Source organism: Scyliorhinus canicula, chromosome 1, assembly GCF_902713615.1.
Source record: "Scyliorhinus canicula chromosome 1, sScyCan1.1, whole genome shotgun sequence".
NCBI lineage: Eukaryota > Metazoa > Chordata > Chondrichthyes > Carcharhiniformes > Scyliorhinidae > Scyliorhinus > Scyliorhinus canicula.
Genome location: NC_052146.1, coordinates 279,280,084 through 279,296,159, shown reverse-complemented (window position 1 = coordinate 279,296,159; position 16,076 = coordinate 279,280,084). Strand labels below are relative to the sequence as shown.

Below are 16,076 nucleotides of genomic sequence, written 5' to 3'. Positions count from 1 at the left end.
GAGACACCCCCCCCCCAGGCCCCTTGATAGAGAGACCCCACCAGGGACTCGCTTAATAGGGAGATCCCCCCATGGACCCCCGTAATAGGGAGACACCCCCAGGGGTTCCCTTAACAAGGAGAACGCCCCTCCCCCCAGAAATGCCTTAATAGGGAGAATCCCCCCAGGTCCCATTAACTGAAGGAAACCCAAGAGAGATCCCCTAATGAATGGAACCCCCACAGGGTCTCCCTAACTAAAGGGAAACCACACAGAGATGGGGGGGGCGGGCTGATGAAAGGATCCCCCCCCCCCACCCATTGCTCTCTGGACTACTCTCTCACTTCCAGACAGGGGACACTGTGGGGGAGGGGTCTCTTTAGTTAAGGGGTCTCTATGGGGGCCGATCTAGTTAGGGGGTTTTGTTGGGTGGGGGGGGGATTCCATCTTTTAAGTGGTCCTTCGGGTGGGTCTCACTGTTAAGGTGGTCCCTGGGGACTTCTCCCTATTATGTGGGTCCTTGGGGGGGGGGGGGGGGTCTCCTGACTAAGGAGGTCCCAGGGGTGAATCTCCATATTAAGGGGGTCCTTGGGTGCTGATTTCCTAGTTAGGGAGTGCCTGGGAAGGGTGGGTTGGGTCACCCCGTACTTGGGGGGAGGGGGAGTCTGCTTTACGGTGCGAGGGGGAGATGGGGGGCTGATTTGAGGTGCGGCGGGGGGAATGGCCAGCTGCGGGACTCCACTATTGAGCCATCCGCTGTAAATGGCGGCCCAAAAGCGGGATTCTCCCGGGAATCACTTGAGTTCCTCACCATGCAGAAATTTGCATGACAAGGTTAACTGAATTGCTTCCTGATTTGCGCTCCAGCGGGAGAATATAGGGATGGATTCTCTGATTCTGCGGCAAAGTGCTGACGCTGGCCTGGGAAATGTGGCGTTTTATGACGCCAAAACCTCCCCGATTCCGGGACCAGTGACGGGCTCGCTGTGGTGCCAGGTAAAACCCCTGGCTCCCGCGCCAAAAACAGCTGGAGAATGACCCGCCCGTGGCCGCACATGCGCACGCCGGCGATCTGCAGTGGTTGCGCCGTACAGCATGGCGCCAGCCAAGCGCGGACTCGACCTGCCAAATACGGCCCTACAGGACAGCCCCTGGCCACCCCACACCGTTCCCCCTAGCCCTCGCTGAAGCCCCCACCGTGCCAGCAGCACGGTTCCCATCCGACTGTGGCAGCGCTGGACACAGTTCACGATTGCCATGCCGGGTTCCCATCCGCTCAGACCACACGTCAACCGCCTGATCGGGATTCTTGGCTCATCTGGGGTGGAGCATCGGGGGAGGGCCTTCCAGTGACCCGCCAACAACGTTCCAACGGCGTGTGGCTCACGACATGATGATCCTGGTTTCGAGGGGGTGGAGACTCGAAAACCGTCGTCAAACGGTGCCACCTCCAATTTTGCTGTTGGAAGGGATTCTCCGCCGATCACCGATTACGATATTGGTGTCGGGCAACAGAGAATTCCGACCACAGTCCCCCAAACAGGGAATCTCGGCCGTTATGTTTGTACAGGCTTGTGCGTACTCATACTTGAATAGCAGAAAGAAAGTTAGCATGCAGGTATGGAAAGTAATTAAGAAAGCAAGTGGCATGTTGGTGTTTATATGTTGTTGTTTATTGCAAGAGGATTGGAGTGCAAGAATAAAGAAGTCATACTACACACAAGAAGTAACCGCACAACCAGAAGGACGTGGAGGCTTTGGAGAGAGTACAGAAAAGGTTTACCAGGATGTTGCCTGGTATGGAGGGTATTAGCTATGAGGAGAGATTGAATAAACTGGGATTGTTCTCCCCGGAGAGACCCAGCTGAGGGGCGACCTGATAAAAGTTTATACAATTATTTGGGGTATAGATAGGGTGAACTGTTGGAGGCTTTTTCACAGGGCGGAAATGACAATTACAAAGGGGGCACAAGTTCAAGCTGAGGGGGGACAGGTTCAGTGGGGATGTGTGGGGGAAGTTTTTTTACGCAGAGGGGGTGGTGGCCTGGAATGCACTGCCGAATGAGGCGGTTGAGGCAGATACGTTAGCGACCTTTAAGACTTATCTGGATAGGCACATGAACAGGTAGGGTATAGAAGGATACAGGCGGTTGGTCTAGATAGGACACGTGATCGGAACAGGCTTGGGGAGCCTGGTCCTGTGCTGTATTGTTCTTTGTTCTTTGTAATTGTTTTGGGCTTTGGTGAGCCCACACTTGGAATATTGTCGTCAGTTTTGGTCTCCGTATACAAGGACAGATATATGGATATACTTGTATTGGAGACTCAATAGTGCAGGTTCATTAGTTGTATCTATCGGATGAGAGAGTTATCTATGATGAGAGGAAGAGTAAATTGGGAGTTTAGAAAAAATAAACATATAAGATTATGAAGGGACTTGACAGGGTGACAATGCAAGGACACAGTCTCAGAATAAGTGGGCGATCATTTAGGAACAAGGTGAGGAGAATCTTTAACTCAAAGGGTTGTGAATCCCTGGAATGGTGTCTCCCAATGGGCTATGGTTGAGTATATTTACTGAGATGAACAAACTCTTTGTGGAAGGAGGAACAATCAAGCGGACTGCTTTGTCTTGGATGGTATCGAGCTTCTTGAACAACAAGACAAAATTGAAGGTGTGTAAGCTGAGTGGCCCTGGCGGAACCCTAACTGAGCATTCGTGAGCAGGTTATTGCTGAGTAAGTGCTGCTTGATAGCACTGTTGATGACCCATTCCATCACTTTGCTGATGATGGAGAGTAGACTGATAGCGGGTAATTGGCTGGGTTGGATTTCTCCTGTTTCTTGTGTACAGGACACATCTGGTTAATTTCCCACATTGCCAGGTCGATGCCAGTATTGTAGCTGTACTGTAACAGCTTAGCTAGAGGTACAGCAAGTTCTGGAGCACAAGTCTTCAGTACTATTGTCGGGATATTGTCAGGGCCCATAGCCTGTATTCACTGACCTCCATTGGCTCTCAGTCCTACCCTTGTATCCGAACCCCTTCAGTGTCTCTACCCTTCATACACCTGCTTCAATCTCCTCCAGCCCTACAAACGTCTGAGACCTGAGTGCTCCTTCAATTCTTACACACCTTGGATGTTGTCCTGTCGTTCAACCTTTGGCAGTTGCGCCTTCAGCCGGATGGGCCCTAAGGCCTGATATTCCCTCCCTGAACTGCTCTGCCTCTCTCTTCTGCTTTAAAATGCCCTTGAAACCTTAAAACCTACCTTTGCAACAGATCTTAAGTCCAGCACATCTCCACATGTGGCTTATGTTGCCCCAGTGACACAATCTGGGACATTTTACTATGTTAAGAATATGAATGCATATGTAACTTGTTGTTGTTCACACGATAATATTTCACTTAAAATACCATTTGAAAGAAAAATAATTGTAATTGTGTAGTTTGCGAAACGTATTAAAAAGTCTGTGGCTTTATTAGCACAGTGAATGTCATTAATCTTAAATAATGACTTCGATATTAGCAAAAACGAAACAGAGTACCGGTCTTCTTATTCTGTGTGGAGTGACTACATTAGGAAGACTGAGACTACACAGAATCTGATGTTATAACAATCAACCCTTCTCCCTTTAAAAGCTGGCAAATGACTGGAGTTGCATGAATATGACTGAAGAATGGATCACTGTCGTGATGCTCATCTCTAATCATTTATTAAGGATCGTTCTGAATTATTATTTAATAACAGCACAAAAAATGTTTCAAGCTCTATTAATATTGCAGCTACTGACCTGATGCCTGCCCGTGAAGCATCAGTCAGAACATCATACATATTGCATGGTTCGAACAGCAGATTTACTGCGCAGAAAGGTTTTGCACGTCTGTGTGAGCAATAATCCACACTCGGTTACGATCACAAAATACCCTCTGGAGCTAAGGGAGTTCCTCACCACATTTCCACAGGTCTGTTTCTCTGATTGTCTCGCATAACATCACTGGACGAGTCTTGGAAACTAACTGCGGAACTAAAGTTCAACTTCAGCATTGATTTAGTGGCCTCGTCACTCCCGGTGTCGGGGTAAGGCCGTTGAATCTCGCAAGAGGCCTCTCGCAGGATTTACGATGCCCGAAGCGTCATTAATGAAATCTTGCAAGACGTCGAGGTCTGGATCTTGCCTTCCAGGAATACGCCGGAGTGCATAGCTTGCTTTGTTTTAAAATACAGAGAAAAAAGAAAATTACAGCACAGGAACAGGCCCTTGGGCTCTCCAAGCCTGCACCAGCCATGCTGCCCATCTGAACTAAAAGCCTCTTCATTTCCAGGGACCATATCATATTATCATAGATTCATTGAATTTACAGTGCAGAAGGAGGCCACTTGGCCCATCGAGTCTGCACCAGCCCTTGGAAAGAGCACCCTACTTCAACCCACATCTCCACCCTATCCCATAACCCAGTAACCCCCACCTAACCTTTTTTGGACACAAAGGGCAATTGAGCATGGCCAATCTACCTAACCTGCACATCTTTGGACAGTGGGAGGAAACTGGAGAACCCGGAGGAAACCCACACAGATTCAGGTAGAACGTGTAGACTCCGCAAAGACAGTGACCCAAGTTGGGAATTGAACCTCGGACCCTGGAGCTGTGAAGCAACAGTGCTAACCACTCTACCATCGTGCACCCCTGTGCTACCGTGCTGCCCCTCTATTCATGTATTTGTCAAGACACCCCTTAAAGGTCACTATCGTATCTACTTTCACTCCCTCCCTCGACAGCGAATTCCAGGCTCCCACCACCCTCAGTGTAAAAACCTTGCCTCGTACATTGATGCAACCATTAATTCACGCGAAACAGAGAGTAGAAGTAAACTGTGGCTTTAATCGACTAGAACAGTGCCTGCCTGCCACTGCTCTGCTACTGAGAGCCGCCTACAGGGCAGCTGCTCTTTATACCTCCCCTCAAGGGGTGGAGCCAGGGACGGAGCCCACAAAGGCACCAACATGATACATTCCAGGTAATATCTTACAATGGTCAAAAGGTGGAGCCCACATGGGCAACAGCGTGATACAGTGACATACATGGTGAATGGTTAATGCAATACGTTCACCACATTCACCCCCTGTTAAAAAAATTGAAGTCCGGCGGTGTGAAGGGTTCACAAGGTCAGCCTGTCCGGCGCCCGGATCGTGCGCTGTGATCGCCGAAGCTCTGGTATCGCATCTGGCCCGGGTGTCAAACTCATCTGTGTGGGCATGGGTAGTGAAGTCGCCGGTGCGGGCACAGATACGGACTCTGGGAGCATGTCTTCAGGAGCTTCGTTCCTGTGGGTCGGTGAAGGGGGAATGGAGGGCGGGAGGGGGTGTGGGTGCCATGTAGGAGTGGGGGCCAGGGTGGGGTAAGTTGGGGTGGCGGTGGGAGGAACCTGGGGGTGCCAGGTCCCGGAGGGAAATCGTATCCTGTTGGCCGTCTAGGTGTTCTATGTATGTGTACTGAGGGTTGTTGTGAAGGAGCTGGACCCTCTCGACCTGGGGGCCCGGTGTCTTCAGCCAAGACGGAAGCGAGACCCCAGAGGTGGATTTCCTGGGGAAAACAAACAGGCGCTCATGAGGGGTCTCGTTTGTGGCCGTGCAGAGGAGGAACCTAATAGAGTGGAGTGTGTCAGGGAGGACCACCTGCCAATGGGAAACTGGGAGATTCCTAGACCGTGGGGCCAGGAGGACGGCCTTCCAGACCGTCGCGTTCTCCCTCTCCACCTACCCGTTTCCCCGGGGGTTATAACTGGTAGTCCTGCTCGAGGCGATGCCCTTACCAAGCAGGTACTGAGGCAGTTCGTCGCTCATGAACAACGAGTCCCAGTCACTGTGAACGTACGTGGAGAAACTGAACAGGGTGAAGACATTATGTAGGGCTTTAATGATGGTGGTCACAGTCGTGTCGGGGCAGGGGATTGCAAAGGGGAAGCGGGAGAACTCATCAACTACGTTGAGGAAATACGTGTTGCGGTTGGTAGAGGGGAGGGGCCCTTTGAAATCAATACTGAGTCGCTCAAAGGGCCGGGCTGCCTTTACCAGATGGGCCTTCTCCGGTTGATAAAATGCGGCTTACACTCCACGCAGATTGGGCAGTCCCTGGTCATGGCTCTGACCTCCTCGGTGGAGTAGGGCAGGTTGCGGCTTTGATGTAGTGGAGAAGCCTGGTGACCCCCGGGTGGCAGAGTCATCGTGGATAGCCCGGAGTCGGTCATCTTGCACACTGGCGCATGTGCAGCGGGACAGGGCATGTGGGGGCTCGTTGAGCTTCCCAGGACGGTATACTATATCGTAATTATAGGTGGAGAGTTTGATCCTCCACCTCAAGATCTTATCATTCTTGATCTTGCCCCGCTGAGTATTATCAAACATGAAGGCTACCGATCGTTGGTCGGTGACAAGGGTAAACCTCCGACCAGCGAGGTAGTGCCTCCAGTGCCGCACAGCTTCCACGATGGCTTGGGCTTCTTTTTCGACCATGGAGTGTCGAATTTCGGAGGGTACGTGAAAAAATGATACTGGCCTGCCGGCCTGGTTAAGGGTAGCGACGAGGTCGACCTCTGACGCGTCGCTCTCCACGTGGAAGGGGACGGACTCGTCCACCGCACGCATCGTGGCTTTGGCAATAACCGCTTGATGCAGCTGAAGGCCTCAGCCGCCAGTGGGAAGATGGTGGCCTTGATTAAGGGCAGGCTTTGTCCGCATAGTTGGGGACCCACTGGGCGTAATAGGAAACGAACCCAAGGCACGTTTTCAGGGCCTTGGGGCAGTGGGGGTGGGGAAGTTGCAGGAGGGGGCGCATACGGTCGGGGTCGGGTCCTAGAACTCCGTTTTCCACGACATAGCCGAGGATGGCTAGTCTGGTTGTGCGGAAAACGCATTGTCCTTGTTATAAGTGAGGTTCACGGTTTGGGCAGTTTGGAGAAAACTCCGGAGGTTGGTGCCGTGGTCCTGCTGATCATGGCTACAGATGGTGACATTGTCCAAGTACGGAAATGTGGCCCGCAGCCCGTACTGGTCCACCATTCGGTCCATCATTCTTTGGAAGACCGAAACCCCATTTGTGACGCCAAAGGGGGCCCGGAGGAAGTGGAAGAGGCGGCCATCTGCCTCAAAGGCCGTGTAGTGGCGGTCCTCTGGGCGGATTGGGAGCTGGTGGTACGCAGACTTCAGATCCACCGTGGAGAACACCCGTTAGTGTGCGATCTGGTTAACCATGTCTGCGATCCGGGGAAGACGGTACGCATCGAGATGCGTGTCCCAGTTTATGGTTTGGCTGTAATCTACAACCATCCAGTTCTTTTCCCCTGTCCTGACGGCCACTACCTGAGCTCTCCAGGGGCTATTGCTGGCCTCGGACCTGATAAAAGTCCTGTCCTGGATGCTGTACCGCCTGCTCCTGATGGCAACTGGCTGACAGTCGGCGGTGAGATTTGTGAAGAGCGGGGGAGGGTCGACTTTTAGGGTCGCGAGGCTACATACGGTGAGTGGGGGTAGGGGCCGCCGAACTTCAGAGTTAGGCTCCTAAGGTTTTACTGGAAGTCCAATCCCGACAGGAGAGGAGTGCAGAGGTCGGGGAGTACATATAACTTAAAATTGGCGTACTCGGCGCCCTGTATTGCTGGGGTTGCGGGAGTGCACCCCCGGATCTGCCACGAGTGTGACCCAGAAGCGAGGGAGATGGTTTGATGTGTACGGAAGATTGGGAGCGAGCAGTGCCTTACCATGTCTGGATGAATGAAGCTCTCCATGTTCCCGGAGTCAAACAAGCAAGGCGTTTCGTGTCCATTTACCCGGATGGTCATCATGGAGCTCCGGAGGTGTTTGGGCCGCGACTGGTCAAGGGTGATCGTGCTGAGTTGCAGGTAGCCGGCATGGTCGGAGGTGCTGGGGAGGTCCCAAGGTGGCGGCCCCCGTCGGTCGTACATTTCGGGCGGCGAGGAAGATGGCGTCCAAGATGGCAGCCCCCATGAGTCGCACGTGGCGGGCCGCGTGGGCGAGGATGCCCAAGATGGCGGCCCCTGTGAGTCGCACACGTTGTGCAGGCTTGAAGATGGCTGCCCCCATGGACAACACGAGGCCGATGACGCGTCCGGGGGGGGGGGGCGGAGCCGGCAGACATGTTGCCACGCTGCGGGGTGTGCGGGCCTGTGAGTCCGAGAGTCGGGCCTGCGATTTTGAGGATTTGGACCTGGCCAGGCAAACCTTAGTGAAATGTCCCTTTTTACCGCAGTCGCTGCTGTTTGCGTTCCGGGCCGGGCAGCGCTGCCTGGGGTGCTGATGCTGGCCGCAGAAATAGCAGGGTAGACCCCCGTGTTGGGCGGGCAGCCGCGCGGCACAGGCCTTGGGTACTCTTTGGTCGGGAGTCCACGAGGGGGTCACGTGATCAGACGGGAGTGCGTTGATGCTTTGGAACGCTACTTCTAGGGAGGAGGCTAGCTTTACTATCTCTTCCAGGTCTAGGGCACCTTTCTCGAGTAGGCGCTGTCTCACGTAGTTGGACCTGACTCCAGCCACATAGGCGTCCCGGGCAGCGACGTCCATATGTTGAGTGGCTGTAACGGCCTGGTAGTTGCAACTTTGCGCAAGGACTTTGAGATCGCGGAGGTACTCCTCCAGTGATTCCCCGGGGCATTGGCGGCGAGTAGTGAGGAGATGCCGCGCGTACACCTCGTTCACTGGCCTTATGTATAGACGCTTCAGCATCGCGAGGACGTCTGCGTAGGTGGAGGCTTCCACGAGTTGTACAGAGATTCGATGGCTCACCTGGGTGTGGAGGAGGCTCAGCTTATGATCGTCAGAGGCGAACGGCGAGGAGGAGGTGGCAAGATTGGCCTCAAAACAGCGGAGCCAGTGCGGAAAAATCCCTTTCGCCTCCGCGACTTGTGCGTCGAGTTCCAGCATGTCAGGTTCGGGGGCCGATTCCATAGTGGTTTTGTAGTCGATTAAATTGATGCAACCATCAATTCACGCGAAACAGAGAGTAGATGTAAATTGTGGCTTTAATCGACTAGAACAGTGCCTGCCTGTGACTGATCTGCTGGTGAGAGCCGCCTACCAGGCTGTCAGGGGCGGAGCCCACAAAGGCACCAACATGATACATTCCAGGTAATATCTTACAATGGTCAAAAGGTGGAGCCCACATGGGCAACAGCGTGATACAGTGACATACATGGTGAATGGTTAATGCAATACGTTCACCACATACATCTCTTCTAAACCTTGCCCCTCGCACCTTAAACCCATGACCCCGAGTAATTGACTCTTCCATCCTGGGAAAAAGCTTCTGCCTATCCACTCTGTCCATGCCCTTCCGTCATTCTAGTGAGAACAAACCGAGTTTCTTCAACCTCTCCTCACAGCTCATGCCCTCCACACCAGGCATCATCCTGGTAAATCTTTTCTGTACCCTCTCCAAAGCCTCCACATCTTCTGGTAGTGTAGCGACCAGAATTGAACACTATATTCCAAGTGCAGCCTAACTAAGGTACTATAAAGCTACAACGTGACTTGCCAATTTTTAATCTCAATGCCCCAGCCAATGAAGACAAGCATGCTGTATGCCTTCTTGACTACCTTTTCCACATGCGTTGCCACTTTAAGTGACCGGTGTACATGTACACATAGATTCCTCTGCCTATCAATACTATTAAGGGTTCTGCCATTAACTGTATATTTCCCATCTGTATTAGACCTTCCAAATTGCATTACCTCACATTTATCCGGATAACTTTTTCCCAATTAAGGTTTCCTCCGGGTGCACCGGTTTCCTCCCACAGTCCATAGATGTGCAGGTGGATTGGCCATCCTAAATTGCCCTTTAGTGTCCAAAGGTTGGGTGGGGTTGCAGGGATAAGGCAGAGAATTGGGCCGAGGTGGGGTTGGCCCTTTGAAGGGCCGGTGGAGACTCAATGGGTCAAATGTTCCCCTCAATGGGTCAAATGTTCCCCTCCTGCACTGTAGGGATTCTATGTCTTCTATTCTATGTGGCACCTTAGCAAAGAGCTAAAAGCCTTGACAAATTACATCTACTACACTTATCTCTGTACCTCTTTGAAAGTTAAACAAGATTGGTCAAGAAAGACTTTTCTTTTTGAGCTCTATGTTCATTATTCATTATTATATTTTTTGGATGTTCTTCTATTCTCTCCGTTAGTAAGTGTTCCATTATTTTCCCGACCGCCAGTGCTGAGTTGATTGGTCTTTAGTTCCATAGATATTTTCTATCTCCCTTTTTAAACATGGATAATACAGCAGCTGTCTGGAACCACACCTTTCAATGGCTGATTATTAAAATGTGCAGTAATGCCTCTGCCATCTCTTCCCTAAATACTTTTAAAATGAGCGGTTGCAATAGGTCCGGACCAGGGGTTTTAATCTGTTTTAGTTTGATTAGCTTATTTAATATTTCATTTCCTTTTATTAAAACAGTTATCTCATTTTGAATCTCATCATCCAATGTCATGTCCACCTGTCCACTTCCCCTGAAATGAAGTAATTATTCAAAGATACTGTAATCGCGCTGTTGTTGCCTGTGCTATGATCCTGTCCATCATTACGTGCACCCATATCCATTATGACTTTCCTTTTCTGATTAACCTGTCCATAAAATATTTTACTTTATTTAATCAGCTCAATAACAAACCAAAATAATATTCAGCGACATTCACAGGTGTTTAACTGACTGATATCATCCATTGCTTTGCACTCAGACTTGTACATATCAAATATTTTGGTGTATTGGATTTATTTGTTGATTAGATGGGCTGATTATCTTTCTGGAAAGGTTTTGCTGCTGCTGGTGTGTTGGGAGAGGAGTAATATGCCCATCATTGACTGTAACTCTGACCCATTTCCCTCGGGGACTATTAAACATGCGAGACAGTATTTCAACCACAAGAAAGGAATGCAATACAGACAGGGAGTCAAATGTGGAGGAATACAGTGCAGAAGGAGGCCACTTGTCCCATCGAATCTGCACCGACCCTCCGCAAGAGCACTTAGGCCTATCCCCGTAACCCCATCTAACCTGCACATCGTTGGACTGTGTGAGGAAACCGGAGCACCCGGAGGAAACCCACGCAGGCACGCAGAGAAAGTGCAAACTCCACACAGACAGTCACCCAAGGCCAGAATCGAACCCGGTTCCCTGGTGCTGTGAGGCAGCAGTGCTAACCACTGTGCCACCATGGAGAAGCTTCCATTGAACAGGCCAAAGTACCTCAAAAAGATTCTATCCACAACTTTTGTGAAGTCTTTGAATGATCTGCTGGCTCTTCTGGTCTCTGTATGGCATGAAGACAAGTAAGCTCGACTACTATCAGGCCCTTTTCCTTTATCAGGAGAATAGCTAATTTTCCCACATTGCCCTAGCTGGAACCATAATCTGTCCAATGTTTCCTGCGCTCATCAGTAGTCACGTGGGGAATTAGCAATCATGTGGTGGCGCATTGAGGGGGCTGAGATTTCTGCAAGTCCAGAGGAAAGAAACTTCTAACCCCATTTTTCCATTTTCTCCAGCATGGTGCCACCCAACTTTGAGCAGTGTAGCTGCGGAAAGCTCCAGCTGTTGTGATATAGCTCTGACATGCTATGGGGTCTGGTATCAGGAGCTCAGAGCACATATAGTACAAAAGATGGCCATTCTACCCATCAGGTCTGCAGCGATGCTCCCTAACCTTTTGGACACTAAGTGACAATGTATTATGGCCAATCCACCTCACCTGCAAATCCTTGGACTGAGGGAGGAAACCGGAGCACCTGGAGGAAACCCACGCACACACGGGGAGAACGTCCAGACTCCGCACAGACAGTCACCCGAGGTCGGAATCAAACCTGGGTGCCTGGCTCTGGGAGGCAGCAGTATTAACCTCTGGGGCTCTGTAGATTTGAAAATCTGTTCCTGCACCCATTCCAAAATATCACTGCCCCTATGGGATTTCAGTTGCCTTCATGAGTAACTTTGCACGCCAGAGTTGAGAGGCACTTTGACATAAAGCTGTAAAACTTATTTGATTTAAAAGTGTGTTGATTCTGTGTTGATTGGATTAACATTGTGTTTTCTCTCACTCTCTCTTTCTGTATTATGTATATTTCCGGCTGGAACAGATGGACGCTGCTTCAGGGGAGAGTAGGGCGTCTGGAAGAGTTGTTCCGGATCTCTTTGGAATATAAAGGACTCAACAGAAGAAGCTGGGAGTTGGTAGCCGTGGACTCAGTCATCCTGAAAAACTGCCATGAAGGTAAAAGCTTAGGTTTGCAAAGTGCTGCAGTACGAGTTTCTAATACTGCCTGCAATGAACTAGAGAGTTAAAAGTTGTTTCAAAAAATGGCAATGTATAGTTATTTTTCCTTTCTTCTTCCAACTATTTTTCTTTTAAGATCAATTATCTTGACAGTCCACGAGGGAAGTGATGAGACTGCAGAGTCCATTAATGGGGGAAAGGAGGAAGAATTACTAATACCCATTTAGACATTTCCTTTATTTATGGATTTGTGAGAGGAAATCATGTTTAACAAATAGGTTCAGAGATTTTTGAGGATGTAACAAGCAGAATAGATAAGGGAAAACCAGTAGATGTGGTATATTTAGGTTTTTAGAAAGCTTTTGATAAGGTCCCACACAAGAGGCTAGGAAACAAAAGTAGAGCACATGGGATTGGGAGTAATTTCCTGGCTTGGACTTTGTCTTTATTCATTAACAAAACATGGGTGTCGCTGGCTAAGGCCAGCATTTATTGCCCATCCCGAGACACACTTCAGAAGGTGGTGGTGAGCTGCCTTCTTGAACTGCTGCAGTCCCTGAGGTAGGGAGGGAATTCCAGGATTTTGACCCAATGACAGTAAAGGAATGGCGATATATTTCCAAATCAGTATGGTGAGTGACTTGCAGTGGAACCTCCAGGTTATGATGTTTCCATGTGTCTACTGCCCTTGTTCTTCTAGATGGTGGGTTTGGAAGGTGTTGTCTAAGGAACCTTGGTGAGTTACTGCAGTGCATCTTGTAGATGGCACACACGGCTGTGACTGGTCGTTGGCGGTGGAGGGATTGAATGCTTGCGGAAGAGGGACCAATCAAGTGGGCTGCTTTGCCCTGGATGATGTCAAGCTTCTTTTAAAAAAAAATAAGTTTAAGAGTACCCAATTCAATTTTTCCAATTAAGGGGCAATTTAGCGTGGCCAATTCACCTACCCTGCACTAGGCAGCAATGCTAACTACTACACCACTGTGTTGCCCTGAAGATGTCAAGCTTCTTGAATGCTTTTGGAGCTGCAGTCATCCAGACAAGTGGAGAGTATTCTATTACACTCCTGATTTCTGCCTTGTAGATGGTGGACAGGCTTTCGGGGGTCAGGTGCTGAGTTACTCACTATAAAATTTCTAGCCTTTGACCTGCTCTTGTAGCCACAGTAATAACATGGCTGGTCCAGTTCAGTTTCTGTTCAATGTTAACTCACCGGTTGTTGATGTGGGGGATTCAGTGATGGTAATGCCATTGAACATCAAGGGGCGATGGTTAGATCCTCTCTTGTTGAAGATGGTCATTGCCTGGCACTTATGTGGCGCAAATGTTACTTGCCACATGTCAGCCCAAGCCTTGTTCATGGCTTGCTGCATTTGGACATGAACTGCTTCATTATCTGAGGTGTCACAAAAGGTGCTGAACACTGTACAATAATCAGCGAAAATCCCCACTTCGAGTCATAGATGTAACTGTCTAACTATTTTTTAAAGGAACAAATTGTACCCGCCTCTATCACTGCCTCTGGCAGCTCGTTCTGGCTACTCTATGTGAAAAGATTTTCCCTCTGGTCCCTTTTGTACCTCTCCCCTCTCACCTTAAACCTCTGCCCTCAAGGTCTACACTCCTCTACCTTTGGGCAAATATGTTGACTATCTACCTTATCGTTGCTCCTCATTATTTTATAGACCACCATAAGATCACCCCTAAGCCTTCTACGCTCCAGGGAAAAAAGTCCCAGCCTATCCAGCCTCTCCTTAGAACTCAGACCATCAAGTCCTGGTAGCATCCTCGTAAATCTCTTCTGCATTCTTTCTAGTTTAACAATATCCTGCTTATAATAGGGTGACCAGAACTGAACACAGTATTCCACGTGTGGTCTTACTAATGTCTTGTACAAATTCAACAAGACGTCCCAACTCCTGTATTCAATATTCTGACCAATAAAACCAAGCACGCTGAATGCCTTCTTCACCACCCTGTTCATCTTCTAGGACAGGGGTGGGCAAACTACGGCCTGCGGGCCGCATGCGGCCCGCCAAAGGTCTTTATGCAGCCCACCAAGATCAAGTTATTAAAAAAAATTAATTAAAAACATTTTTTTTTAAAACAAATTTAAAATTTTAAGGTTAATGGGGGGGGGCTGTTGGGTTACTGGTATAGGGTGGATACGTTGACTTGAGTAGGGTGATCATTGCTCGGCACAACATATGTTTCATATGAAGTTTCTACTTTAAAATATTAATTAATAAAAATTAATTGCTTTTTTTTCTTTAAACTGAGTTACTTTGTTTTTCAAATAAATGTGTTTCATGTAAAGTTTCTACTTTAAAATATTAATTAATAAAAATTAATTGCTTTTTTTTTCTTTAAAAACCTTTTATTTTGGCTATTTTAAATATTAATTATTTTACTTAATATACTATGCGGCCCTTTAAAATTGTGAATTTCTGAATGTGGCCCTTGCACGGAAAAGTTTGCCCACCCCTGTTCTAGGAGCTATGAACCTGTACCCCTAGATCTTTTTGTTCTGTAACTCTCCCCAACTCCCTACCATTAACTGAGTAGGTCCTGCCCTGATTTGATCTACCAAAATGCATCACCTCACATTTATCCAAATTAAACTCCATCTGCCATTCATCAGCCCAATGGCCCAATTGGTCAAGATCCTGTTGCAATCTTATATATCCTTCTTCACTATGCCACCAATCTTGGTGTCATCTGCAAACTTACTAACCATGCCTCCTACATTCTCATCCAAATCATTAATATATATAACAAATAACAGTGGACCCAGCACCGATCCTTGAGGCACACCGCTGGTCACAGGCTTCCAGTTTGAAAAAAACCCTCCACAACCACCCTTCGGTCGGCAAGCCAATTTTGTATCCAATTGGCTACCTCACGCTGGATTCCAGGGTGACCTGGCAGCGATGAGGCGGAGATTTAACCTTTTGCAACAACCTAACATGAGGTATGTTATGATGGAAGGATGGTGGGGTGACCAGGCAGCAATGAGGAGGAGGCTCTTTGTGTGAACAACAGAGTTTATTGATAACTAGGGATAATGGTTCAGAGGCTGCTGGCCACGCTGCCCTGGAGAAGCATGGAGCTGCTGAACCAACCTTTACATCTATTCTAAATGGCTCTCCCATGTATTCTGCCTGTGAGGGGACTCCACCCCCTGGGATGATCTCCCGCTCTCGGTCCCCATTGGTTTCCCAAGCCAGGTGGCCTTGATAGATTTCCTAGCCACTTCCACCTTTGGCACATTGACTTTGATGTATCGAGGCTGCTTCTCATTTCGACCAGGCTCACATACTTTTAACTCATTTCCTACTCACTGCTGTTTTTGGCGAAGCTTACCCAACTCTCTTCTCTTCACTCTTAGCTGTTCTTCTTCTCTGGTCCACCTTACTTCCTGACTGATTACAGCTTTATCGTTTGAACATAAAACATAGAACATACTGTGCAGAAGGAGGCCATTCGGCCCATCGAGTCTGCACCGACCCACTTAAGCCCTTCACTGCCACCCTATCCCCGTAACCCAATAACCCCTCCTAACCTTTTTGGACACTAAGGGCAATTTAGTACGGTCAATGCACCTAACCTGCACACCTTTGGACTGAGGGAGGAAACCGGAGCACCCGGAGGAAACCCACACAGACGCGGGGAGAACGTGCAGACTCCGCACAGGCAGTGATCCAGCGGGGAATCGAACCTAGGACCCTAACACTGTGAAGCCACAGTGTTATCCACTTGTGCTACCGTGCTGTTTGCTTGTAGTTCATTGCCAAAACTTCCAAGGAACTTCCCATTA

The 16,076-nt window shown here is 49.2% G+C and overlaps 1 protein-coding gene across 1 annotated transcript in view; it reads left to right on the top strand.

Annotated features, from left to right (window-relative positions):
* Nucleotides 1–16,076, top strand: part of LOC119974762 (ALK tyrosine kinase receptor-like) — a 1,320,646-nt gene that overhangs the window by 829,711 nt on the left and 474,859 nt on the right. Inside the window, exon 5 of the mRNA XM_038813974.1 lies at nt 12,123–12,256. Coding sequence (XP_038669902.1) covers nt 12,123–12,256 — 134 coding nt within the window. The remainder of the gene's footprint in view (nt 1–12,122; nt 12,257–16,076) is intronic.